This window comes from Vanellus vanellus (assembly GCF_965231255.1).
Source record: "Vanellus vanellus genome assembly, chromosome: 2".
In the NCBI taxonomy this organism is placed as follows: domain Eukaryota; kingdom Metazoa; phylum Chordata; class Aves; order Charadriiformes; family Charadriidae; genus Vanellus; species Vanellus vanellus.
In genome coordinates, this window is record NC_138906.1 from 69837088 (window position 1) to 69864060 (window position 26973).

The following is a 26973-nucleotide window of genomic DNA, read 5'->3' on the forward strand; positions in this document are numbered from 1 at the left end:
AAACTACTGCAATTTGCAGATGGCAATGAGTATGTTATGCAACAAAGAGTTAGTACCTACCGAAAGGACCCCGCTTTTAGGACAGTGTGATTTTTGGATCCACAACTTGTTCAGAAACCTTAGTGAGCTGGAGTAACTTGACATCACCAAAAAATTTTTAATCATGTAATGGTTTTCATTTTCTTGTTTTCTTTCCATTACATCCCTTGGGAATATTAGGATTATCTGTGTGTTTTGCACTCTTTACCATATCCAAAAATGAAGATGGATGCTGTATCTGCAGGGATCTTAAATCAACAAATTTGGACTTTGTGATAGAATTTTTTTTTTTTATTTCATGACACTGGCATGTGTGAGAAACCAAAGGAACAGTTTGAGCAGGCAGTCAGTTCCTAATTATCTGCACGCAACCGGAGTTGAATTAAGCAGAGGCAAATTAGAATGGAAGTTGCAACATTAGGTCATGTTTTACCATCCTGTACTGCACAGGCTAGTTTTAGCCTTCCAAAAGTCTAGTGTAAAACTCTGGGATGCTGTTACCAACCTGCCCTTCCACTCCCATGCCCACAAAAACCTTGCAGGAGGAAAAAATACTGTGCAAAGCTGTTTTGCCAATGCGGAGAGGACAAATAGCTTTGCTTTTCTTTCCACCCCCGGTGTCAAATCTGCAGTGTAAGGCCATGTGGAAAAGCTGGCAAATCCAATGCAAAGGGGAAGCAGGGACTGCTGAGCAAGGAGACTCAGAGTTAATTTACTTTCAGCAGTATTAATTCTCTATTGCACCCTGTTGTTTTCTTCTGCATGTCACAGGAGTCAGAGTGCCTTGTAGGGAAAGTCAGGCCATGACAGCACAGTCACTGAATAAGCTCCTCTGTGGTGGCTGAGGAGAGGGCTTTGCATACATGGGGGTTTGGGACTGGAGTCCTGAGTGTTGCTCTTTTTCAGATACTGTCCCACTACATCTTCATTTCACTGATCCCACAGCCTGGGTGTGGAGAAGATCCTTCCTGTTGGTAGACACAGTAGAGCAGTGGAGCCAGAATCACTCTTGGTCTTTCTCAAGACAAACAACACTTGGATGCATCCCTCTATTTACATGTAAATGTAAACTGCAATCCTCCACGGTTTGAATTTAAATCAGAATCATTAAATTGCTCGGTTTCAGGACATCAGGGAGCTCTCCCTAAAAATGTCTGGCCAGGACCCTAAAATCAGTAGTGGCATTTGAAAAAAACCACATAGCTAGAATATATGTCGTCCATAATGGCACTCAGCAGTGAGCGAGAGCAGCGATCTATAGGATTTACCTGCAGCCTAGCTAGAGAAGGCAAATTCAGGTTAGATCTGAAGCCTAAATGTATCCCCATAGGGATAACTCAGGGAAGCAGCAGACTTCAATGGAAACTACCGGAGTTCAATAACCATGTAATGGCAATCTCCCTTACTGTCAACCTTGGCTGTGCATGGGATGGAAAAGGAGATCTTTCATTAACTGTATAGGAGGCTGTCACTACAGCAGATCTGTATCATACTCTGTCAAGTAGAATGCAATTTGTCAGTTCCTGTGTAGCAAATTATGATGATATCAATTTAAAATCATGTTTGCAAGCAGTCAGCTGGCAAGCGCATTGTATACTGGCCCATCTGTTACCACAGTAATTGGGTCATCCACTTCAGAAGCAGATATCTTGCCCATGTAGTGACAGAAGCAATGACCTCATATGAAGAAAGCCTGTATTGGACCAGGGATTCTAACAGTGGGATAGAAGGAAGAGAATATTCCTATAGAACCAACTGGAAACAGCAGACTCCCATTAGGCACGCGTTCAACTGAGGCTCTGGAGCAGGTCTAACTGCTCCTCAGAAATGATGCTGAAGGAAAACAAGGAAAAAGTTAACACTACAGAGGGGACTGCAACCTACCTAAAGAGAGGGTTGCCAGGACTAGCTGTCTTCCTGTCCAGCACTATAGACCACCAGCTTCATTACTTGTGCAAAGTAATTACAACTGCTCCAGCCAAGTCAGCCTCAACGAAGACATGGCTGAAGTGCTTCTATGCAAATGCACAGAGTATGGGGAACAAACAGGAGGAGCTAGAGATGTGTGCACGCCTCCAAGGCTACGATCTCATTGGCATCGTAGAAACATGGTGGGATGACTCCTACAACTGGAGTGTTGGCATGGCAGGCTGCAGGCTTTTCAGGAGAGACAGGCAAGGGAAATGAGGAGGTGGTGTTGCCTTATATGTCAAGGAGCAGCTGGAATGCATGGAGCTCAGCCTAGGGATGGATAAAGAGCCAACTGAGAGCCTATGGGTCAGGATTAAAGGGAAATCGGGAACAGGGGACATTACAGGGGGAGTCTGCTACAGGCCATCTGACCAAGAAGACCGAGCGGATGAAGCCCTCCATAGACAGATAGGGGCAGCATCACGTTCAGAGACCCTGGTCCTCATGGGTGACTTCAACCACCCTGACATCTATTGAAAGGGTAACACAGCCAGGCATAGGCAATCCAGGAGGTTCTTGGATTGCACTGACAACAACTTCCTTCTCCAAATGGTTGAGGAACCAACAAGGAGAGGAGCTATGCTGGACCTTGTCCTTACCAATAAGGAGGGGCTGGTAGACAGTGTCAAACTCAAGGGTAGCCTGCGTTGTAGTGACCATGAAATGGTCAAGTTCGAGATCCGCGAGGCAGTGAGGAAGGTGCGCAGCAGGCTGACCACCCTGGAGTTTGGGAGAGGTGACTTTGGCCTCTTGAAGAATATGCTTGGTATTGTGCCATGGGATGAAGCACTGGAGGGAAGAAGGGCCCAAGACAGTTGGTTAATATTCAAGGGTCACCTCCTCCAAGCTCAGGAGCAATGCATCCCTACAGAGAGGGAGGCAGGCAGAAAAGCCAGGAGGCCTGCATGGATGAACAAGGAGCTCCTGGACATGATCAAAAGGAAAAAGGAGGCCTATAGGGAGTGGAAACAGGGGCAGGCAGCCTGGGAGGAATACAGAGGAATAGTTCGGGCAGCCAGGGATCAGGTTAGACAAGCTAAAGCCCAGATAGAACTAAATCTGGCCAGGGACATTGAGACAACCAAAAAATCCTTCTTTAAGTATGTCAGTGAGAAAAGAAAGACGAGGGAAGATGTGAGCCCTCTCCGGAAGGAAATGCAAGAACTGGTTACCCAGGAGAGAGACAGAGCTGAGGTACTCAGTGACTTTTTTGCCTCAGTCTTCACTGCCAAGGACTGCAGCCACACTTCCCATGACACAAAATGCAAAGGTGAGGTTTGGGAAAATGAAGAACCGCCCACTGTAGGTGAAGATCAAGTGCGAGACCACCTGAGGAACCTGAAGGTGCACAAGTCCATGGAAGCGTTTGAGATACATCCGCGGGTCCTGAGGGAACTGGCAGATGAAGTCGCTAAGCCATTAGCCATCATATTTGAGAAGTCGAGGCGGTCTGGGAGGTTCCTGCCGACTGGAGGAGGGGAAGCATAACCCCTATTTTCAAAAAGGGAAATAAGGAAGACCTCAGGCACTACAGGCCAGTCAGTCTCACCTCTGTGCCTGGCAAGATCATGGAGCAGATCCTCCTGGAAAATCTGCTAAGGCACACAGAAAACAAGGAGGTGATTGGTGACAGCCAGCATGGCTTCACCAAGGGCAAGTCATGCCTGACAAATTTGGTGGCCTTCTACAAAGGGCTTACAGCAGCAGGGACAGGGGACAAGGGAAGAGCAACTGATGTCATCTACCTGGACCCGTGCAAAGCATTCAACACCGTCCCACATGATATCCTGGTCTCTAAATTGGAGAGACATGGATTCGACAAATGGACCACTAGGTGGATAAAGAACTGGCTGGATGGTTGCACTCAAAGAGTTGTGGTCAATGGTTCGATGTCCAAGTGGAGACCAGTGACGAGTGGCGTTCCTCAGGGGTCGGTACTGGGACCTGTACTGTTCAACATCTTTGTCAGCAACATGGACAGTGGGGTTGAGCACACCCTCAGCAAGTTTGCCGATGATACCAAGCTGTTTGGCAAGGTAGACACCCTGGAGGGGAGGGATGCCTTCCAGATGGACCTGGACAGGCTGCAGAGGTGGGCCCAAGCCAACCTCATGCAGTTCAACAAGGCCAAGTGCAAGGTCCTACATCTGGGTCGGGGCAATCCCAAGCACAAATACAGGCTGGGCGGGGAATGGCTGGAGAGCAGCCCTGAGGAGAAGGACCTGGGGTTGCTGATTGACGAGAAGCTCAACATGAGGCAGCAATGTGCGATCACAGCCCAGAAGGCCAAGTATATCCTGGGCTACATCAAAAGAAGTGTGGCCAGCAGGTCAAAGGCTGTGATTCTGCCCCTCTACTCCACTCTCATGAGATGCCACCTGGAGTACTGCATCCAGCTCGGGAGTCCCCAACATAAGAAGGACATGGACCTGCTGGAGCGCGTCCAGAGGAGGGTCATGAGGATGATCCAAGGGCTGGAGCACCTCTCCTATGAGGAGAGGCTGAAAGAGTTGGGACTGTTCAGCCTGGAGAAGGTTCTGGGTAGATCTTATTGCGGCCTTCCAGTACCTAAAGGGGGCCTACAGGAGAGCTGGGGAAGGACTTTTGACTAGGGCATGTAGTGATAGGACGAGGGGGAATGGCTTTAAACTGGAAGAGGGTAGGTTTAGATTAAACATTAGGAAGAAATTTTTCACTTTGAGGGTGGTGAGTCACTGGAACAGGTTGCTCAGAGAAGTTTGTTGAGGCCCCATCCCTGGAGGTGTTCAAGGTCAGGCTGGACATGGCCTTGGGCAACCTGGTCCTAGTGGGAGGTGTCCCTGCCTATGGCAGAGGGGTTAGAACTCGATGATCTTTAAGGTCCTTTCCAACCTAAACTATTCTATGGTTCTATGATTCAGCACCCTTCTATTAACACCAGGTACTGCCTATGTGAAAGAATGAAACTGGGAAGGTACTGGTGTATATTAAATTTTTAGGTTGGCAATTTTAATTTGGAGCTTCCTTTTTAATAGAAGTTAATAACAGAGTTGGTTTCTGATTTAAAGATAATCAGGTTTCTGTTTACAAAACCTACAAAGTTACAACTTCTATTTTACCTGTTCATGACAGGAGAATCAGGTCTTCCTTGACATTAAGTATTCATTTTTCCCCTTCTCTCTCTGTCTCTCAGGACAATTATCCATCAGAATAACTTTGCTAGGATTATACCTCTTCTCTATTCCTAACAATTTTAAAAGCTGGAGTACCTGCCTTCCTTAAAGCTAGGCTCTAGTCTGAACATGAAACAGTTGTTACAAAAAGCTTATGTTCCCTCATTAGAGTGGATTTTTTTTTTTTCAGTCTTTAAGCCCTGAACCTTTTAAGTTTCTCTTCTGAGACAAGCTCCATTACTAGGTGTACAGAATGAGTTTTTGAGAGTTCAGGTGTTCATGGTGCCTTGGCCACATCTGCAGTACAAAGTCAGGTAAGAGATTTTTGTAGTGAAACTCAACATCTTCTCACTGACACAGATGTACTGAAAATATGTACAACAAATTGAGAAACTGAGCAAAACTTGCCCCCAAATGTAAGGGAAGCATCTGATAGCTGAGTTAGAGATTAAGACCAAAAATACAAACATATTATCCGAATGAAGTCCAAAACTGATTCAGTGGAAAGAAAGCTAAAGTAGGAAGACAAAAGGAAAGTTGAATCCTAAAATGAAGCTTCATACATCGTATCTCCCACTAGTTCAGACTTTGTGACCACTAGGGTCACTACTGGCCTTATAGCCAGGGAATCTCCACTGCCAGCAATGGGTGAGTGGAACTTTCAGCTATCTCAGCCATTTCCATCACTTCTTTCACACTGGACTTTAAAATTCTCCAAAATAGTTAAGTGTCATCACTTGAACAAGACAACAGTTGCCGAAACTCATTAATGTTTGACTTAATCTAGCAGACTGCATCACTGCCGATCAATCCATTTCTTAGATGAGTGCCTGTAAAACATGCAGTGCAAAACATCCAGCAAAGACAAGCTCATCACTTTTCTGCCAGCTTGGGTAAAGGGCTTGCTGGTGGTGGTGAGGGAGCTGACTTTTGAAAGAGTAGCTAAATGGTAGGACTAAGGCAGACATTGCAGAGGCAAACATCTTTTCATTACATGGTGAGATCATGTTATCCGTGTAACATGATCCACGTATCCATGTAACCCTCAGTGCAAATGATCTTTGTGTACTCTTCTGTTGCACTGTTCTGATGGCACTTGGAGGCCCAGTTTTCCATGCATCTGCATCATCTTATCCTTGTGGGAAATGCATGCTGTGTTATGAGATTGGTCTAGTTGGACCACTAATAAAACTAAACACTTATTTGGTTGCCTGGCTTTACAGTAGGGCAGATGATTATATTTTATTTTCTTGCACTGCTAAGAAACCTGGAATTTGTTCACATACAGTCACTTAATACTGTAGGCATGGTAGTTTCTCTGAGCAGCTGCTGAGGCTGACAATGCTCAACTTCATCTAAATTGTTTTCCTTAACCAGGTCTCCTTTTTCCTACAGAAGCAGCCTCACACTTATGGGACAGCCAGAAGGTGTGCCAACAGTAAGTTCATCAAATATCTGCTGACAGATGTGATTCACAGGAGACTTAGAAGGTGAAGGTCTCAGTTTCTCTTCCTTGTAGTATCCACAACCTTTCTTTGATGATCCTGGCTTGAGGCAGTGACACGAACCGATCCACACAGGAGGGTCTGTTAAGGCACTGCCTTTAAAACAAACATCATCAATGTTTTACAGATCAGCCAGCAGGGGTCCTGCCTTTGCCAGTGATGAAAATACACTTAAAGGTCTCATTGTTAATTGGGTCATGTTCTTTCTGGTGGAGCTTATGGGGCATTGAATTCAGTCCTTTTCCCCATGCATATAAATATTATACTCATAATAATAATCACAGCAGTAATACATTTATTATGTTTATTATCACTGCACGAAGCAGCTGTATTCATGGAGGAAGACCCTATTTTGCTGGATGTTACACAAGCCCAGAATAAAGCAGGCGGCCCCAGCTGAAGGGGCTAATGATCTAAGTAGGAGGCAGGATTCAAAGCTGGATATAGACCAGCTGGCATAGGAGGCCAAGGAAACAATAAGACAGCACTAATCAGTGAATATGCTGTGATCTCAGCATAACAACCCTCTGTTGACAAGCTTTCAGTGGAAAAGCGTCGTCGTCGTGTCCCCCTCCACCTCCCCGCTTGAAACAATAAGAAAAAAAAGTTTTAAGAAGTAATTAAAAAGAGGATAGTATATTAATCTTGCATGTTTATTGGGGTCAACTCCTAATTGTAGAAGGGCAAGTTCAGAAAAAAAACCCAGGAGTGCTTGTTTGAAAATCTAACATAAGGGCAACGCTTGTCTTACGGTGGATGGACAGACAATGGGAACCTAGAAAAGGAAGAATGACACAAGACGGAGCAAAACAGAATATGCAAAAATAGGAGTGATATGTTCAAAGCGGTGAATTTGGGAAATACACTTTGCAGTAGCATTCTGATCGGACAAGTGTAAATTTACCAATGCTGCAGGAAAAAAAAAAACGTTTCAGTAATCAAAACAAGAGACAATGAGAGGCTGGATGAGATTTTAGCTGAGCATGCGTTGACTAGATCTCTACAGATACTCACTCAAATAGAGTAATGAAGTACTAATTTAAAGTAGAAAAAGGCAATTTCTATGAAACAAACAGATTTGAAAATCTTTACAATCCAGAATTTCTTGTATTTACATAATAAATATATTGGTCATCTTAAATCAGCTTCAAATCATACTTACCCGTAATTTCTTTTTTCCTTTGGACATTAATTGAAAAAGTCATGACTATCCACAACTAGAATACTCATACACACAATTAGACCTCTTTAACAGCGTACTGTAGGACAAAGTGTTCAGTTAGCCCTAGTGTTACTAGATATCTTATTCAGGCTACACATGTTGCAGAGCAGTGGAGTTAGCTAACTGTTATTTGATAGCAGTAGTGGACAAAAAACTTTGTAGATCTTGGCTTTCTAAATCCATGCAACAGTACTGAATGATTCCTGGAATGTAATTTAATCTTTTCCATGAGACTTTTAACTACAATTGAAAGGACTTTTTTGCTTATACAAGTTTAATTTTTCTTTATGTAAAATTGTAGTATTACACCTACAGCTTTAAAACCACTAGAATAACTTTCTGCTAACTGTAAGTCTTGACTGGTTTCAACATATTTTTTTTTCTCTGCCTATTATATTTACTGCAAAAAGTATTTCTGGGAAACAATTATGATATAAGGAATTGGAACTATTTGTCTAACTTTCTGGCAAAGTTAAAATGACTTTTCTCTGTGTTGTACAGTTTCCCCTCTAGATGGTAGAAGAGAACAAACTCTAAGGTACTTGCACTGTGAAGACTGGGATGATACAACAGAAAAACAAGTTGCCAGTGAAGTACAATGCAAAGAAGCTGGAAAGTCATGCTATATTAAGTTATCTTTGTGTTCTGTTTTCATTTAACACAGGTAAGAAGAGTTATGCTGGATACACTGATGGTTCCTAGTAAACTTAAACCTGGAATTTTGAAGGAATGTTACTATCAAAAACTTTTGTGCACTACAATTTGCCTTTACGACTGCTCCGCAAATCCTTTCTTAAGAATACAAACATAATTATTTAAATAGTTTTTCAATATAAAATATTATTTCAATACTCCTGGACATCTTCCATTTTCTTTATAAAATCCTTCCCTTGATTTCCTTAAATGTAATTGAATTGAAATCTCCACATGTCCAATAGTTACTGCCTGGGTCCTGAACTATTTCCATGAACCTTTACCTTTTTCATATTAGTTATGAGTAATTCTTATTAAACTTCAATTTTTGCAATTTCTCATTTTGTAAATCACTAAATGCCCTTCCACAGTTTTAGTTTCAAGCTGTATTACGCAGTCTTCTATATCTAAAAGTGAATGAAGAAGAGTAGACCTCACTAAAAGATCTGATATAAACCATCTTCTTTTGAATTCACTAGTAAATGGAAAAAAGAATTCTTCTATATTTACACATGCCTGCCATATGACCACTGGTTTTATTAAAGTCAAGAGATCCCTCTCAGCAGCATGAAAAGAAACAAGGCTGCAAAATTATCTCAAGGCTACACACAGGTGGCCTCATATCGGTAGAACAAATCACAAGCTATGAAGTATATATAAACCTCTGTTCATTGTCTTCCACTGTCTTTAATTTTGCATCAATAGATCCTGATTCTAATTCACTATTATTTTAAAATATTAAAATTCATTATCCAATGATCTCTGAAGCCTCCTTCAGCAGATAACGTTCTCTTTTGATACTGTTGAAGGCCATCAGTGCTACAACTTTACAGCCATGCAGATGTACAGATGTTACCTAGAAAAAAATTTCCAACCACTTTCTCAGTTGCTCAGCTTTGTTTCTTGCAATATTGTGTATCTTCTAGACCTGCAGTTCATCCACAGGCCACCATGGCCCCTCTGCCTAAGTTTCCAATGTCAAAAGGAATCAGGATTTAAAAACAAACCCATTCCCCTTCATTTTGAAGCAAAAGGAGCACAGGAATAATTTATAGCTCACCTCTGATGAGTTTCATTCACACAGATACTTTATGGGCACTTTCACATCTTTATTTCCTTAACTGCGGAATCAAATTCTTGGTTTCTCCCTCCTTTCCCCCTTTTCCAACCTTTTCTGGATTCTTCCAAAATTAGTATTGGCAAGGCCAGAGTTTAAAATACCTGTGCAATGATAAAAGGGACTTTTTAGTATCAGAGTAAAATTTCTATTGGTAAGATCATTCTAGTTGTCTTTGAACGTTGCTACGCTGTGCTTGGGTGCTGCGCTGGCAACCTTCATTCCTGCATTTCCTAACTATTAAATTACTGTCTCTGTGACTTCTCCACATTGTCCAGTGAACTGTCTTCTACTGTTTAAATCATAAAACAAAACCTTCCACTGAAGAGTAACACTCACCATATGGAACCATATCAATCAGGCAGGATCAGAAAATCACAGAGCGGGACTCCCATATGCAAACAGGTAGAAGCTGCAGAGCAAATGATGAAATGAGTAGACACCCAGGTAACGATGATATAATGGGGAAACTATAGCCATTGTACAGAAGTTATACATCACAAATCCATTAGCATTCTCTGAACACTGAGGGTGATCCTGTCAAGAAAGTATATTTGTATTTCCAGATTACTGGGGGTAAGGTTCTGCACCCACAGAAATAAAGTAATCAGAATAGTAGGGAATAGTCCCTCCTGGGAATAAATAATGCATGAGAATAAAAGTTGAATTGGAAATTAATACAAAGGAATCTGTCCTGTTGAACACATTAAGTTTTTAGAAAAGGACATGAGAAGACAAAGTTAGCAAGGATATGAAATAATCCAGGATAATCAAAGTTTCGTTATAGAGTTGCAACACATCAACAGATACAACTTCCACAGACCACATTCTTGTATTGTGGGGCAATTTAAAGACTGTTGATACTTAGTATTGATAAATGTAAACAGGAAAAAGCAACTCTTGATTATACATACACGTTAGGCTGGGGATGATGTTAGGAATTTTCGGTAAAGGACTACAGAACAAAACATTATGTTAACACATAAATCTACAGTGTCTCCCTTTCAAAAATAGAAACAGAAAAGGGTGAAAAGGAAGAACAAAGATAGCAATGACTTCCATATAATGAGAAATTACTAGACTCCTCAGTGAGAACAAGAGACAACCCAGGGTATACAAAGTTATGAATAGCATGGGGGAGGTGATTAAGCAATGATTACTCACTTATTTCTCACAGCACAAGAACAAGACAGCACCCAATGAAATTACAAGGCAGCTGCTTTAAGACAAATCAAAGGAAGTAGTTTTTCATATAGCACATAATTAAATAGCAGAACTCATGGGATATTGTGGTGGTAAAAAATATAAGTGAATTCAAAAATATTAGACATGTAACATAGGCCCATCAGTGGCTATTTAACATGATATTCCAGATGAAATTTCCATCTTGGGAAGTCCTGATGGCTAGAAGCTGGGAGAGTACAAAGTAAAAGGACTGCTCTGTATTTGCCATGTTTCTTGCATACCTTGCCTAAGCATCCACAATTGTCACTGTCAGAGAAAAGAGACCTAAATAACCTTTTGGTCTGACAGGTTATGGGTACTTTTACACCTTGTAGGTGGTCTTGCCAGTGGAGAAGGGGGCAACAGACAGTGACATACAATTTCCACGTGCAAATTAGTTTATAAATCAAATACGGCAGTGACACAAAGATACTCAGAATGGGTCCCTTCAAGCATGGTATGGTGTAGGAGAGCATTCTAGTCTAAGTGCAGTGTATCATGAATGTATCTTTGCTGAGCCAGTTTGGATCCAGCAGTGAGCTCAGTTGGATTTAGCCCTTTCAAATATCCCTTGGCACTATGCAGTGCCAGTTCAAGTGTCTCTTGTAACAGAGCTCCCCCTTCCAGGAGCACAGACTCTGCATAACGCACTGTGTTGCTGGCTCCATGCATCTGTACTACCCTGTAACCAAGCTAGAAAAGCTCCCCCAGAAGGATGTGCACCAAAGACTGCATTAAGGAGACATTAAACCAAGCTCTCCTGCTGACAGCTCAGGTTTGGAGGCAGAATCTACTTTCTCCTTGTTTTGGGATTATACCAGTGTTCCATGACTATAAGCTGACAGTATTTTGCTTATGTATTTCAAAGCTGCTCGATAAACAGGAAGAGGAGCACTGAAATCCTCAAATAGTAGTTTTCAACAATAATTTTTCTTTCCTCCCCTGTTGCCACTCTCAGCTTTTCCTGTCTCTCTCCCCAGTGCTTTCTCCTTAATATTATCTTGCCTTTCTTCTCAAACTTCTGTCCCACCCCCTTCTCACTAATACACTTCCCTCACCAATTCTGTCCTCCTAACCATAGCTCGCTTTGCTTCTGTTCCTTTATATCTGTAGCCAACTTTGCTCTAGTTCCCATCACCGGGCTTCTTGTGGTAACCCACTTCAGAATCGCCATCTTCCTCCTTCTTGTGCTCTCGCTCCTGGCTTTCTCCCTCTGTCCTTTTCTCCTTCCAGCTGTTTTCCGGAGCAGCTGTTTCCACCACCGCACAAAGCCCAGATGGCTGAGTACTGACTATAGAGAGACAGTCGTGTGGTATCCCACTCTACCCCTGGAGTGGCAGAAATAGATGGAGTCCAGTTACATGGCAGAAATGTGGAGGGCTGAAGAACTCTTATGGTCTTCAGAGATGTTATATGCTGACCCCCTAAGTCTCCACATGGATTATGTGTGGCTTTTTCCCCAGAATTCTGGCAGTTGGTTACTCTTGAGTAGTTTCACAAAGACAATGAAAGGCATTCCCTTGATTCCAGGAAAACTACCACATCTAAACTCGAACTCACTGTCCCAGAGGTACAAGATTTCCACAGTGAAAAAAAATCTTTGAGAATATCTGTAACGTGTGTGTAATAAATCTTTTTTATTCTGTTCCCAAAAGCAGGTCAATGGTTTTAGCCGAAGCTCAACAAGCAGCCCACTTGTGGTGGACACAGCCCATGGAAAGTTCCATCCAGATTGTTTTAGGCTGGCAATTTTAAACAACTGGAAAGAGGGACTTCTAATGGAAAATGTTAGGAACTCTTACGCATGGCTACCCATTCCTTCCAAACCGCTTACTTTCTCTATTTAGAGTGTGTGTATGTATATATATTTTTATATATATTCAGACTGCCACCACTAAAACAATACTATTAAGACAACATTGTTGCTGTAAAACTCCTTCCCTACTGAACAATTTTTGCCTGTGTTTTCCAGCACAGCACTCACTTGCATAGTATAAGCAGGATACTTTGAACACAGCATGCTATGGTTTTAAGCCACAACTACAGTTTCAGCTTCCAGAGTCAGCAATTATTTGAAGAAGAGAAAATGATGGGCCTATTAAAGAGACTGAAACCGAGCCCGTGCAAAACCTTTAGGGTATTTCAGGTTCTAAGCATGTCAGCAGCACGAGCTGAACAGAAAGCTTTGCAACGTTGCCCGAGCTCTCCTTGCAACACAATACTACATTGTCCAGGGCCAGCGTAAGAACCCTCCTCCTGCAGATAGATGATCTTGGCAGAAGTACCTTTTTAACGGCCGTATTTCACTTACAAGATAAACATATCACTTAAAACTCCTACTCCTTTTTCTTTTTCTTTTTTTTTTTTTCCCCCCTATCAAGGAAATGTTGCCATTTCCCCAAATCACATGCATCGTAGTTTCCAGAGATGCGAACCACAGGCTGAATGCTTGGTGACTCTCCGTTAAAAAAACGTTAGTACTTTTACGAGCAATGACCGAAAACAACCTACCTGTGTTAATAAAAAAAAAAAATTAAAAAATTATAAAACTTCTTACAACTGTTCGGGTTATGAAACTCCAGCTCCCCCCTGCTCGGGGCAGGTGTGAACCGGCACCTCGGCCCCGCTGGTGTCAGGAGGGAGTTAATGCTTCTGAGAAGCAGCTGGGGCAGGGGCACCACGCCGAGCTGCCACCGTCGGCCCCGTCCGTGGCTGACTGGCGGCCCGCCCGGCGCACCGTCAACCCGTCCCGCTGCCACTGCAGGCGGATGCCGCCCGCACCGGGCCCACTCGCTGCCGCCGCCCGCACCGGGCCCACTCGCCCACCACGCCCCGTGTGCCAGCCCCGCGCGCGCTCCGCTCCTCCCGCCACCGGCCCCGGCCCCGGCCACCGAGGCGTTAACCGCTCCGCCCCGCTTCCGCCCCCGCCCCGGGGCTGCCGGGGAACCCCCCGGAGAGGAGTTGTGGAGGGGACGCGCAGGATGTTTTTCACTTCCCGTAACAAACACGCCGCTGCTGCGGCGGAGGCGGGGGGGGGTGAGGGCTCCCTCAGGACAGAGCAGTTGCCTTTCAAATTCGAATCCGGCCGTTATAACGGGCCACCCCCGCGCCCGCCACCTGCACTACTCTTCCCTTCCCCCACCCCCCCGCCTCAGCTTCTCCCGGCGGCGACGGGAGGCGGCAGGTGAGGCCCCGGGGATGGATACTGCTCCCGGCTCCCCGCCCGCGGCGCCCGCCCCGCCCCCGGCCGTTGGCGGCGGCCCAGCCCGGCCCCGCCCCGCCGAGCGCCCCCTGCGGCCCGGCGGCCGGCGCGGCGCGGTGGGGCGCGGCGGGGCGGCGGCGGCCGGCTCACCCGGAGCGGAGCGGAGCGAGCCGGGCCGGGGGGTGTGTGGCCGGTGGGCGGCGGCGGCGGTGGTGGTGGTGGGGATGCAGCATGGCCGAGCCGCCCGGCGCCCCGCACCGCACCACCGGCTCCACCTTGCTGCACCCGCTGAGCGGGCTGCTGGGCATCCCGCTGGACCAGGTGAGGCTGCGCGTAGGGAAAGGGGGTGCCGAGGCGTGTGAGGAGGGCGCGCTTCTCTGGCAGTAGACGAGTATACCGTCGCTGTCACGCTTTGCATCTGCCAAAGAGCCCCGGAGGGGGGGGGGGGGCACCGTCCACCGCGGAAAACCTTGGGGTGGAAAGGGGTTTCGGCGAGGGAAGAGGAAGGCGCACGGCGGGGGCGGGCTGGGGTTGAGCCGCGCGGCTTTGCCGGGCTGGCTGGTTGCCGGTTACCGGGAGACCCCTCTGATTTTTCCCGGCAATGCCTGGCGCTCTTCGTCCTCTTGCAAGAAGTCTGCTGCTGGGTGCTGTGAGTCAGGGTGTCGAGGTAACTGTGGCGAAGTTTGAAAGGTTGGAGTAGCTCAGGTGCTTGTCCACCTCTGGTGAGGTGTTTGGGGGACGGGCACTGCGCGGGAGGGCGGCCGCAGCGTGCCTCCTAAGGAGTCATTACATTCGGGCACTGCTCCGGTGGCTACGGGTCTGTGGAAAGGCGGCACAGAAGTCTCTTTCAGCCTGGTGCGAGTGCCTGATGGCACTGCAGAGCACATGCGTGGAGATGCGTGAAGCGCGCAGGCCGGCGCACGAGAAAGCACTCTTATGGGCGAGCGAGTTCGTGTGAAATGCTTAACAGCTTACTGTATTTTTGGCTGTGGAGTTGTCTGGTTCCTTGTAGCCTCTCAGTTAAGCTGACCCCTAACAGGCAGATAACGTCCTTCCCGCACCGCCACCTTTTATTGCCTCTCAAGCCCGCGCGCACCTGCTGCCTCCCTGCGTTCTGTCAGCAAGGAGGAAGTTCGGTCTGGAAGTTTGCGCTGATCTCCACCGAACTGCTGGGAGGTTGAGCTGTGCTCCAAGAAAGCAGGGCAGCAGAGACGTGCTGGTAAAAATCAACAGAAGATTTGAGATTTATTTGCTTTCTTATGTTTGCAGAGTGGCCGGTGCTATGTGTCATTTTTTACTACTGTTTGTTTTTGAAGTTGAGTAAGAAATATGTCACTTTATAGATTAAACCCCTACATCTAACCATGCCAGTTTTTGCCTTTTATAAGAGAAGACAGGTTTTGATGCAAAAAAGAGATCTGTTGCTCAACGCTAAAACAGTCAAACAGTAAAGGCCTATAATTATCTATAAGCTATTAATTTAGGAGAAGGCACATGAATAGCGATAGTTTCTTTTTTGAGGTATTCTGTGCCATGATTGACGAATACGGGAGCACCAAAGGAACCAGGAATAGCAAACATTTACCATTCCAGCTTGTTTGTGATGCCATGGCATATGTACAGTGTTAGGCTGACTGGGTCACCGAACAATGAAGACTTGACAGACTGCAGTTTTTCTTTCTAAGCTTTCCAAAACTTGTCCTTCCATTCAGCCAAGGTGATACAAAGACGATGTATCCTGGGCTGCATCAAAAGAAGTGTGGCCAGCAGATCAAAGGAGGTGATTCTGCCCCTCTACTCCACTCTTGTGAGACCCCACCTGGAGTACTGCATCCAGCTCTGGAGTCCCCAACATAAGAAGGACCTGCTGGAGCGCGTCCAGAGGAGGGCCACGAGGATGATCTGAGGGCTGGAGCACCTCTCCTATGAGGAGAGGCTGAAAGAGTTGGGGCTGTTCAGCCTGCAGAAGAGAAGGCTCCGCGGAGATCTTATTGTGGCCTTCCAGTACCTAAAGGGGGCCTACAGGAGAGCTGGGGAAGGACTTTTGACTAGGGCATGTAGCGATAGGATGAGGGGGAATGGATTTAAACTAGAAGAGGGAGGTTTAGATTAAACATTAGGAAGAAGTTTTTCACTTTGAGGGTGGTGAGTCACTGGAACAGGTTGCCCAGAGAGGTTGTGGGTGCCCCATCCCTGGAGGTGTTTAAGGCCAGGCTGCATGTGGCCTTGGGCAACCTGGTCCTAGTGGGAGGTGTCCCTGCCTGTGGCAGAGGGGTTGGAACTCGATGATCTTCAAGGTCCTTTCCAACCTAAACCATTCTATGTTTCTATGATGTTGTCCATGGAGAAAATTCTCCCTGTGCTCTTCTGGGGCCTGAGGATGCTTCACTGCATCTGTTTACATGCTGTGTTCATCCCAGGACCCCAGTCTCATGGGTGCTGATGGTGGGCGCCTGCATGCCTGGTGGTTTGCATCTTAAGCCCAGACCAGTAAGCAGGGGAGGCATGCCTCAGGGTTGGTGGTGTGGCTGGGCTGTGCATGTGCAGGCATAAGCGCTGTCCCTGCAAATGACCCCACTGGCTCCAGCAGCTCTGAGCAGTGCTGGGCTGAGAGGAAACCCCCTTGCTGGGGTTCATCTCAGAACTGCAGCAAAGCTGTGCTGAAATGCAGCTTTCCTCACCTGAAAATCATCTCCTGCCCCCCCCCCCCCCCGATTAATTGTCCCTGTGAGATTATGCTATCAGCCGTTTAAAAAAGTCTCCCCCTCTTTCCTCACTGCAATGTCCTGGACCATGCCAAATAGTGATTGGGATGCCCTAATCAGCAATTTCTGCTGCCCTGAAGTAGGAAATACCCAGATCACTGCGTGGAAGCATTGTGCCACCGCTGTCCCCTCAAATGACATGAGTTTCATCTCCAGCCTGCAGTGCTTATGACCCCAGAAACAAAATAATAACACTTTCAACACTTTCACAGAGTTCTTTTGCCAGGTGGGTTGGTTACCTTCCTTATTAGAATGAGAGGTGGCTTTTGCTGAGGGGGAATAGAAAAGTTCAGTTGCTCCTCTGCACGGAACGGAGCTCTGTATATGAAAGACTATTTTGCTAGATACGAATCCCATGTGTAGCAGGGACTGGTTTTATACCAGTCCCTTATTGCAATGCTAACAGGCTCTCTATGCCTTCCATGTGGTGGCTAGGCTGCAACAGGGGAGATAATCTCTGGTTTGTTGCTGTATGTCAGCGTCCTCATGCTTGGCCTGTTGGATCGTGACAGCCTAAATCTCTCTCTGGTCTGTGTGGCTGGTGGTTGCCCATGGCTGGCCCTGAGCTTTCAGAAATGCTGAGAAGTGCCCAGAGAGTGAGAGACAAAGGCACACAGGTAGAGTTTAGACCCTCCAGATCACTGTGGTACGTGAAAGCTACGTGTGTCCGCCTCTGTTCAGTGCAGGAAGGACTTGTCCCTTCTTTTATAGAGATGGTTTTCCATGAGGTCTGTGCTATGAGAGAGATTTCAGTCAATGAGAAAGACAAGAAAAAAAGTTGAGCTGCTGGTCTGAAGAATAAATGTCATAATCTTTACCCTTTCATAGCAGTGGCAGAAAAGCTGGACCAATGGTAGGTGGAAAATGTTTTGTCATCTAATAAGCAGCTGTTGTATCACTCACCATAGGAAGCATGGATGAATATGAAAATGTCACTTTTCACATTGGTGGTTTTCTTAATTTTAAAAAATTACAACTTAGGTTTAAAAACAGTGCAGAATTACAGAGTGCAATTCCTAGTTGCGCTGTGTACCTGGCAGACTGTCACATTTTATTTAGTAGACAGTGTACTGCATGAAAACATTGAGATGTTTTCTGCTTTAGATGCTAAAATAATCCTGATTTCTCAGTGTGTGTTTGTGTGTCTCTTTAATGGATGAGTTATCTTTGAATTTAGCATTGAAATATTATTTTTTAAGAAGTGCTATATTCAGTAACAAAATTAATGAGCTTGAAAGAGGATGAAAAGACTCTCTGTGTTCAATTCATCATCATGTCCCAGGAAAGCAGACTTTGAAGTTTAGCTGACTTGGGTTCTAAAAATATCTGTCTAGGTCAATGACACACCTCCAGCAGCATTTGGAAAAGAGTTTTGGGTTGTTTTTTTTCTTGTCACATGCCCCAAATCGCTGATTCTGGAATGTCATCCATCCAGTATACTTATACAGTAAGGGTTGGCAAAGTATGTATTTTTTTGTCATATATGCCTGAAATCACCAATTTTGAGACATCATCCTCTAGCATAAATCAGTGAGATATGGTAAGTTAAAGATTAAACTTTTAATAGTGTAATTTCTGTAAATAGAGTGCATGTGTGTGTAAATACAGTGAAGAAATACGTATAGTATTTAAAAGTATATTAAAAGTAAGTTTAATGACATTGTTTATCCACATGGAGTTTTTACTTCCTAAGCCCTGGGCATCTCTAGAAGTAATTCAGATTAAAAGGGTTAAGACATTTAATTAAAAAAAGTTTCACTTCTTAAGGTTATTTTGCAGTACCTTTGATATCCGAGGTTACCTATTGCCTTAGAAGTAGCAGTCCAAATGCAAATCCTCAACTGCTGTACCACAAACCTTACATTTTAACAGGCTTTACCCTAACTTTTGTTAGACAGTACTAAGTTTGTTGATTGTCAGGGTAATACGTTCTGTGTTCAAGGGCTCTCTCTCTCTCTCAAAAAAAAAAAAAGAGTAATATGAGCATCTTCTCATGTTTATATCAGAGGGCTTTTAAATTAACTTAAGTGTTTTCATTGATGAGGCCAGACGTGTTTCCACAAAGGGGAAAAAATGTCCACATAAACTTAATTTTGGATGCTTACGGGACATGCCTCTGAATCTTGGGATAGTTGAAGTATTAGAGATGTCCTCCTACTATTCCTTCAGTTTGAATAGCTCTCTGCCCAAAGCATGCTGGTGAATTGGTTTTGAAAGGAGAAAGAAAAGAAAAAAGTATATGTATGTTTTTTCCTTTTGCCAAAAATCAACATGAATTCTGATCCCCAGATCAGGGGTTGTTTGTTCACATTTTTCAGCTCTTTTGCTGTTCAACTTCAGTTTTCCTTCTACACCTTCTGGTTTAGCTAGTCAGCAGATTTGTTAGTCCCAAGCCTCTTTGCATGGTTTTTCTAATCCACTTTTTGGGCAACGAGAAGCCAAATAAAAAATTAGCTTTCTAGGAACTCAACAGACTTAGGCTGGGAACTTTAAGGTTCCTTTAATGGTCATCAGTAGGGGCATTAGAAGAGGTAATGCTGAAGGAAAAAAAAAAAAATTGTTAGATATTGAAATGAGATAAATAAAGATGGAAGTTCATTGAAGACATAATTGTGAGTAGTATCTTGTTTTTACCTGAAAGAAGCTACTCTAAGGCAACAGCAACAGTCGTCCATGTTTGGTATGAACTATGCTACATTTTTATTCCCTAATGCCAGTCATTCTGCAGTTGAAAATTCAGTGTTTTCATTTTGAATTGCAGCAGTACTTGTCAGACTTAATGACTCCCTGCCTGACACCCTCAACTGCAAAAAATAACACTGTGTAACTTTTAGTTATTTGAGAAACAGTAAGCAAAAATGAAATTTGAAATCGACATCTTAAAACACGTTTATGGAGAGATATTACTTAGGTTGCCAAAACCAACTTCAGTTTTGATATTTTCTGACTTTTGAGTAGACAGATTTTGTAAAACTATCATCCTTAAGAGAAATCATTATCTTTTTACTACAATGCCATGAAGGACATAGCACTCAATTTAAAGAACAGAGGCATAGTCTTGCTGACCCTGTTTTAGGTCCCCAGTTAAACAGGTGCCTGCAAGCAGAGCAGTTCATAGTGCTCGTGGGCTGCACGGCTTCTCTGTGCATTTAGAACAAATCCACTCTCTAACTTGTTGCACCCACTTGTACAGCATCGAAAATTCTGTATGTTCTTGAGACAGAGGTATAGTACTTTCCAAAGATTAAGGCTGTCTCCAGAGCATTTCTTTCTGTTCAGGTCAGCTATTACTGCAGAACTGCAGTAATACACATTTTCATCTGCCTTGGAAACATATGCTGCCTTTTTCAACGTGTTCTCACTCAGTTTGGCACTGCAGTCTTGATCCTCATGGCTGATGGTTTGGTATTATGGGTGTAAATATTTCCACATCCCTCATGCCTTGAAAACAAAGTCTGTCCTATTAAGTTTTTCATTTGGCAAGGGACAAAAGTGCAACTGGAATCAGCCACTTGCAATTTTCCCCCTTTTAAGCAGTTTCCTTCTCATTTGTGTTAAATGAGATTCGGAAAAATAAACGTTAAAGTGCTGCATAAAGTTTCCTGAAACCTTCTCTGCACATTAATTACACCAGCACTGATTTAGTGGTGCTCTGCAGCTATTTTGAGACAATATAAAGTAGTGACGAAGACCCTTGGGCTCCAGCCTAGGGGTCTAGGCACCAAGCACAGAGCTGGCTCTGTGCTTTCAGGGGAGCCCCTAATGCTTAGGATTTACTACGTGTTGGCCAGCCTGGCACAATATTTAATGCCCTTGTGCTCCTTGGCTCCTGTTACCATTCACGAGAATGGGCAGCTCTCGAGGTAGACTTGCCAAACTGCAAGTGGTGCTAGTAATCCCTGGGCAGGGGAGGCTGCAGTACTGGGCTTGGCATCAGTGCAGAGGTGAATCCGGCCTTCTGCACTTGTCCAAAACTAAGTAAAAAGTCTGATGTCAACGGGCTGTGTTTCTCTTTAGAGTGAAAAAATCACTCTGTATGTGACCTAGTAGTTACAGGTAACCTTGAGGGTACCAAACCTCATCTCCTGGATGCTCAGGTAGTCTAGTGACTGTTCTTAAGGAGGGCTTCCTTAAACTCAGGCTTGCTCTTAAAAGTACAGCCTGTTGCATAAATTTCTACTGTCCTTTACTAATAGTGGGAGCGTTTATGTTAACATGTAGTTTGGATCAGGAGTGTGCTTTGGGAATGAATCTCTGGACTGTCCCCACTTAGCGCATTTTGTACATGAAGTGGCCCCAGAGCATCTGTGCAGGGTACCTTTCTGAGAATATGGAGCTGAAGGATGTGCCCCAGGAACCTGCAGTGCTTCGAATGCTACAGGGAACATAGCCGGCAGCACCAGATTCAGCTCCTCTGAAGTGAGACCCTCCAGACAGCAAGTTATGTCAATGTGAACTCCTCATCTTCAGCTGTTTTGCTCTTCAGACCCACTTCTGCTGTGCTGCACTACCTGGTAAGATAGCCATAGTGGAAATCTCTGACCTTCATTTGGTGGTTTCTTCAGAGCATAGCACTGGTCAGGCTTGTTTGGTCACTTCTGACAATGTGGAATCCAGTCTGTTCTGCATGGGGCTCAGCTGGGTCAGCCTGTCCTGTCCTGTTTCTGCCAATGGGAAGAATGGCACGTGGAGAAAAACGGCCAAGGGGAAGCCTTTCGGGTGGTCCCTCCCCAGAGCAAGGTGGGATTTGATCATTCTTCTTCTTATGATCTCGATTGGAAATGTTCATTTTCACCAGTCCTTTTTTCCCTGGCTTAAGGCATTTTAAACAGCTTTTGCAGAATCATAGGTGAGCACAAAAACAAAAGCACAAGCTATAGTTTCTGATATAAATGGGGTTTTTTTAGAACTTTTCTGGGGGACTATTTACAGTATGTTGTATCCTTAATGGAGTTGGGTGGGAAATAATTTTTTTACTGTGTTTTGGGCTTCCCTCATGATAAGAAAATTTCAAGCTTAAAAAAAAAAAAGAAATGTCAATAATGTGAGAAAGAAACCTCTTCCAAACATATTTTCGAATCAAATAAATTGAAACAACACCTGAGTGTGTGTATCTGCCTGATGAGTCCCAGACAAAAATCTGGCAATCCTATGGAATAGCGACTTTAAAGGTTATTTGTCAGTATCAGATTATATTCTGTGGTCTTCAGGTTCAGTGAGTGAGTCAGGCTGGGGATGTCTGGGAGGGAAAAAGGAGGCAAGAAAATACTCCTTTAGATCAGTCTTTTGGATTGCACACAGAATACTGAAAAACTAAAAATTTCAGGCCAAGAAAGAAACTTCAGCTGTTGGCTGTTGTGCACAGAATGAGCGTTTGCTTCTTCTACAGGCCCTGGTCTTGTGACAAAAGCTCTAATTGGACTTGAGCAATTTCTTCGTTTGTGGTTTCTTGTTCAAGTGCAGTTTGGCACTGGTATGCAGATAGGGCAGGAATGGGGAAGGCAAAATGACAAGGGAAAACCCAAGACGTTTGAGGACCCCCTGCTCCCGACATTTCTCAAATAACTTTCATGCTTGTTTTCATGCTTATGTATCAGTTTGATTTAAAACTTTTTTTTTTTAAAGGACCACTGAGTAGAAAAGATTTAATTATTAACTCTTATTCCTAGCTTAAATGACATTATAAACTGGTGAAAGTAGGTTTTTTCCTGTTATCAGTGCAAGGGAGTGTTAAAGAGTAGTACAGTATTGACTTTGTTTATCTCATGTGCGCACGCACAGAGGGGAGGTTCAAATCACTGACTCCTGCGATTTTCACTAAGTATTTATACCAGCAAATTCCAGCTGATAGATCAATGATTTATCTATTTGAGAGAAAGTTTTAGAATTACTTTGTCCACTCACAAGCAGAGTTTAAGTTGTCTTACATTTATACTTCTTACACTGCAGGATTTCTCAGGGTGTTTTGCCAACTGTGCTGTGTTGAACGTGAAAAACAAGTGTAGACAAAAGGTTTGGACGTAGTGACTAGGAAGTTAAAGGACTTACTCTTTGAATTAAATCCGGTTTTTGATGGTGGCGTTACACATCCACAGTGAGTTGTAGTCACTGTTAGCACCCACAGCTGTTTATGCCTTTGTGTGTATGTTTGTGTTTATGCTAATTCTCTTGAGGCAAAAAATTGTGGTCTGTAGTTGCCACAGCAACAATAACACTGCACTCAGTGTATGAGTGGGGTTTTCCTATTTTATACAAGTGTGTTGAAAGTGTAGGCATATTGCTGTGGTACCTTGTGAAATATGATAGACTCTTAAGAAAGGAAACGTTTGTTTTTTATTTAGACAATGTAACTTTGATTTAGTGTTACCTTTATTGCTACTTCTCTGCTAGGGTGCTAGTTCCCAATTGCAAACATAACATTGCAGAGAGGAAAATGGGCTCAGCAGTTTGGAGAAAGAAAGTTTTAGAGATGTTCTGCTGATGCTAACGAGCAAATAAAATGAGGATTAGAACAAAGAATGGTCCGGGGCAGAGGGAAATGTGTGACATAGTTATATTTTTGTCCCATTGTAGTTGCTCTTGTAAATCGAAAGATGACTAGCTCTTTGCTGTGAAACCAGAATGAAAATATGAACAAGATAAAAGAGGAAAAATTACAGGGCAGACTTCTTAAACATGCAAAAGCAAAGTGAAGGAATTGGATTTTTTGCTTTAGAAATGTGACTACTAAGAGGGATCATGGTGAAAGTATACGTGAGCAGCATAAATGAAATAATCTAGGACTTCTTCCTTTTTTCTCCCAGTGTTTCTCTGTGTGAAGAGAAAAATGTGATAACATTGGAAGGCTGCAGATTCAATGGCGATTAAAATGAAGGTCTTTTTCATGCAGTCCAGAACTGAACTGTGAAACCCATTTCAACAGGAGGCTGCTAAGGCCAAAAACTCGGCCAGAGACAGTGAGGACTTGGATGTTTATATGAAAAACATGAGTATTCAGAGTAAGATACTTAATAGCTTAAAAGGGAAAGCTTTTGGAAGTATATATTCTTTTGCTGGATCCTTTCGGGGCCTGTCCCCTCTGCAGGCGCCGGTTTCTGGCAGCTCTGCCTCTGGTGTTGCTGATGCTTTTGGGATCCCAAGTTGCTTCTGGCAGTCCCAAGGATGACTGCTCCCATTATGGGTGAGTGGGTCTGCTAGAGTTGTCATCTCTTCCCAGGGCTTGACTCTACACTGGATTTATTGCTTGAGTTTCTTCATATGGTGATATGGCAGGAAGCAGCAGATCTCTGTAGGGAAGATCAGCCAACACCCAAGAGAGTTTGCTTCTCCAGCATCCCACTTTCAAGGAGCCCAAGCTACAGCTATCCTTCTACCAGTTTATATAGAAAGTAATTGACCCTTTATATACTTTGCGATGTAATTCCTTCTTGCTTATCCTCTTACTTGTCTGGTCTGATTTTTAACTCTTGAGGTTGTTTATTTTTTTGTCCGTATGCTGAGCAGTTCCCCTCTGTTCAGTTCATGCTGCATATCTTTAACGCTATATTTGAGGGTTTCGTCATCTGCACATTCTCTTTGAAGAGGCTACACCAGCAGGTGACTGGTGTGGTCTGCCTTCATCCTTTGGTAGGGTTCTGAAGTCCCGATCAGTAGTCCGTTATCTAACTGTTTATCAATCATACATTTTACGTGCACCATTACCTCAATTGCCTAACTGTTTCAGTCAGGCTTCCTGTTTTTTTGGCCTGGATAGAATTGAGTCAGGGTTTAAATGATTATTAGGAGAAAATTCATTCTGTATCTGCCTCCTCTTTTTCCTTTTTCTCTGACACTTCAGTTTTTGACCATAGTCACTAATAAGGGCAACATACCAGACCAGTTTAGAAGACCCTAAATGGCAGGAGTCCCTGTGTTTCATGTGTCTAGGATTGGGTCTTTGCAATTGCTTGGACTGTTTCTACCTACGAGATGGTGGCCTCATTTATTTGCTGGCAGGTGGAACTACTGTCTTGTGCCCTGGAGAGACTTTGAGCAGTCAATATGGACCCAGGTCCCTGGTCATCCCCTTCCAAGTCTGCTCTCCCTGGTGTGGTATAAAGTACATGCTGCTAGTTGCTCGGGTGTCTTCCCCAGCGTCAGGGAAGCTGATACGCTACCACTCTGCACTTTAGTGCTACAGTAACAGTGGGAAAAAGTCCATCTGCATTTTGACATATCTTATGTTTGCTGAAAATCAAATCTGAAATGCTGTATCAAAGTGCTTCTGAGATAGCCAGATGTTAGTTGTATAAAACCTTGTGATAGAGAGAGAGATGGAAATAAATTTTGCAAGCCAGCTGTGCGGATCATGCAATGTCCTAATTCTTTTAAAGCATGTTTTTTTAGGCTGTATGTGTAAAGGGCTTGTTTGAAAGGGAAGTTACAATTATTTACGCAACTTAAAGGATTGTTGAATTTCTTTTCCCTGGCTATGTTCAAGTTCATAGGGTATTTTGAGAAGAACTCACTTGGAGTTTCTGGAATTTTGTTGCTGTATTTTGTTTCTTGGACAATAATTTGCCTGTCGCTGCATAGTAGGAGCATCACTGTAATCATTCTAAAATGTAAGGGCATTCTTTTCTTTTTTCCCAAACTGTTAAAGGGGAAAAAAAAAAAAGATTTATTCCTGTTGTCTAATGATTGGTGTCCTTTGTAAAGGAAAGCAAGTTAAGTTTATGCTCTTGCTGACTCGTAAGCATGGCAAGAATACACCGGGGAAAAAAATATAATACTGTGGCTAAGTAACACAAACGTGGGTGTTTTTTTTCCTCCTGATATGGCAGTTATCTTTAGAAAATATCAGTGTTATAACCCAAGGTTCTGCTGTACTGTATGCAAATAGTAGTATGGAACTCTAATGGGGGATATATGAAAAAAGCATCATGCTTTTAATGAGGCAAGGAAATTAAATCTTTTTTACTCAAATATACTGTAGTGCCAATGAAATTAATTTATAGCAAAATCCAAGTGTCTTTTCTCTTTTTTTTTGTTGTTTACTTTACATTTCTTTATGCTTATTCATCAACTGATACTTGCTTATGCTGTGTGTTTTCCTGTTAGTTTTTGTTTTGATTTGGTTGCTAAGTTTGAAAACTAGGATTTTATATTTTTTTTTGGAGGGGGTAACCCCTGGAATTCATTCAGGGCATGACTTTTTGGAAAGGTACTAATGATTTCCAGATATTTTAGTTTAGTGACGGTTGAGATGTTTGACTTGCGCCAAGTCCTGAGTGCTTGTCATCTCCAAGTTACTTGTGTCTGAAGTTAAGTGCCTAAAATTAGACATGCTCCAAAGTTTAGCTTCCAGAGATATTTGCTGTAGATGTAAGATGCTTGTAAAACAGGCATAACTAAACAGCTGGGGCTACGTTCTTGTCTTCTTGTGTGGTTCAAGATCAAAAATAAATGAGCATGAAGTGAGCGTGCTACAAATTCTGAGCAGAAATAAGGAAGGAAAACCCAGCCACAACAGGATATTGTCACTGTACACGTTTTATTGGTGGCTTCTCTTCCTGCCACAGTTTTGAAGGGATTAAAAATAAGTCTGCAGCCCACATGAATGAAGGTTAGATAAACATATTTGATATTAAACAGCATAAACCAATAATTTTACTTTTGAACTATAGAACAATAGGGAAGGACAATATTTTATGACTGTGAAATCTCATGATTGTGAAAGCGAGTATCTGAAGTTGGCAGTTACAGAGGCTTGCTAATTCTACACAGTCACTGTTATAGCAAAGGAATGAAACAAAGATAATTGTGCTTGAACTGGAAAAAAAAAAAACACAAAACAAAACATATGCATCTTTTTTCTTAATTTTTTAGCCTATCTCGAAAATTTGCTTGCCAGCAGAATCAAGGGCCACGGTGGAAATGGGGGACTCTGCAAGCAACCGCAGAATATAAAATCTTAATTGTTTATGGAAACAAAGAGAGTGAGTTACTAACTGTTATGTTTGCAAAGGTAATTGCCAAAATAAAAGCTGAAAGTGTCATTTTCCCAGTCAAATAAATGGCTTTGATTAAAGTTTACTATTAAAA

The 26973-nt window shown here is 43.5% G+C and overlaps 1 protein-coding gene across 1 annotated transcript in view; it reads left to right on the top strand.

The window, feature by feature from the left end:
• The first annotated feature begins 14293 nt into the window (after nucleotides 1–14293).
• MBOAT1 (membrane bound glycerophospholipid O-acyltransferase 1) overlaps nucleotides 14294–26973 on the top strand; it is a 65185-nt gene continuing 52505 nt past the window's right edge. Inside the window, exon 1 of the mRNA XM_082479206.1 lies at nucleotides 14294–14446. Coding sequence (XP_082335332.1) covers nucleotides 14357–14446 — 90 coding nt within the window. The 5' untranslated portion in view covers nucleotides 14294–14356. The remainder of the gene's footprint in view (nucleotides 14447–26973) is intronic.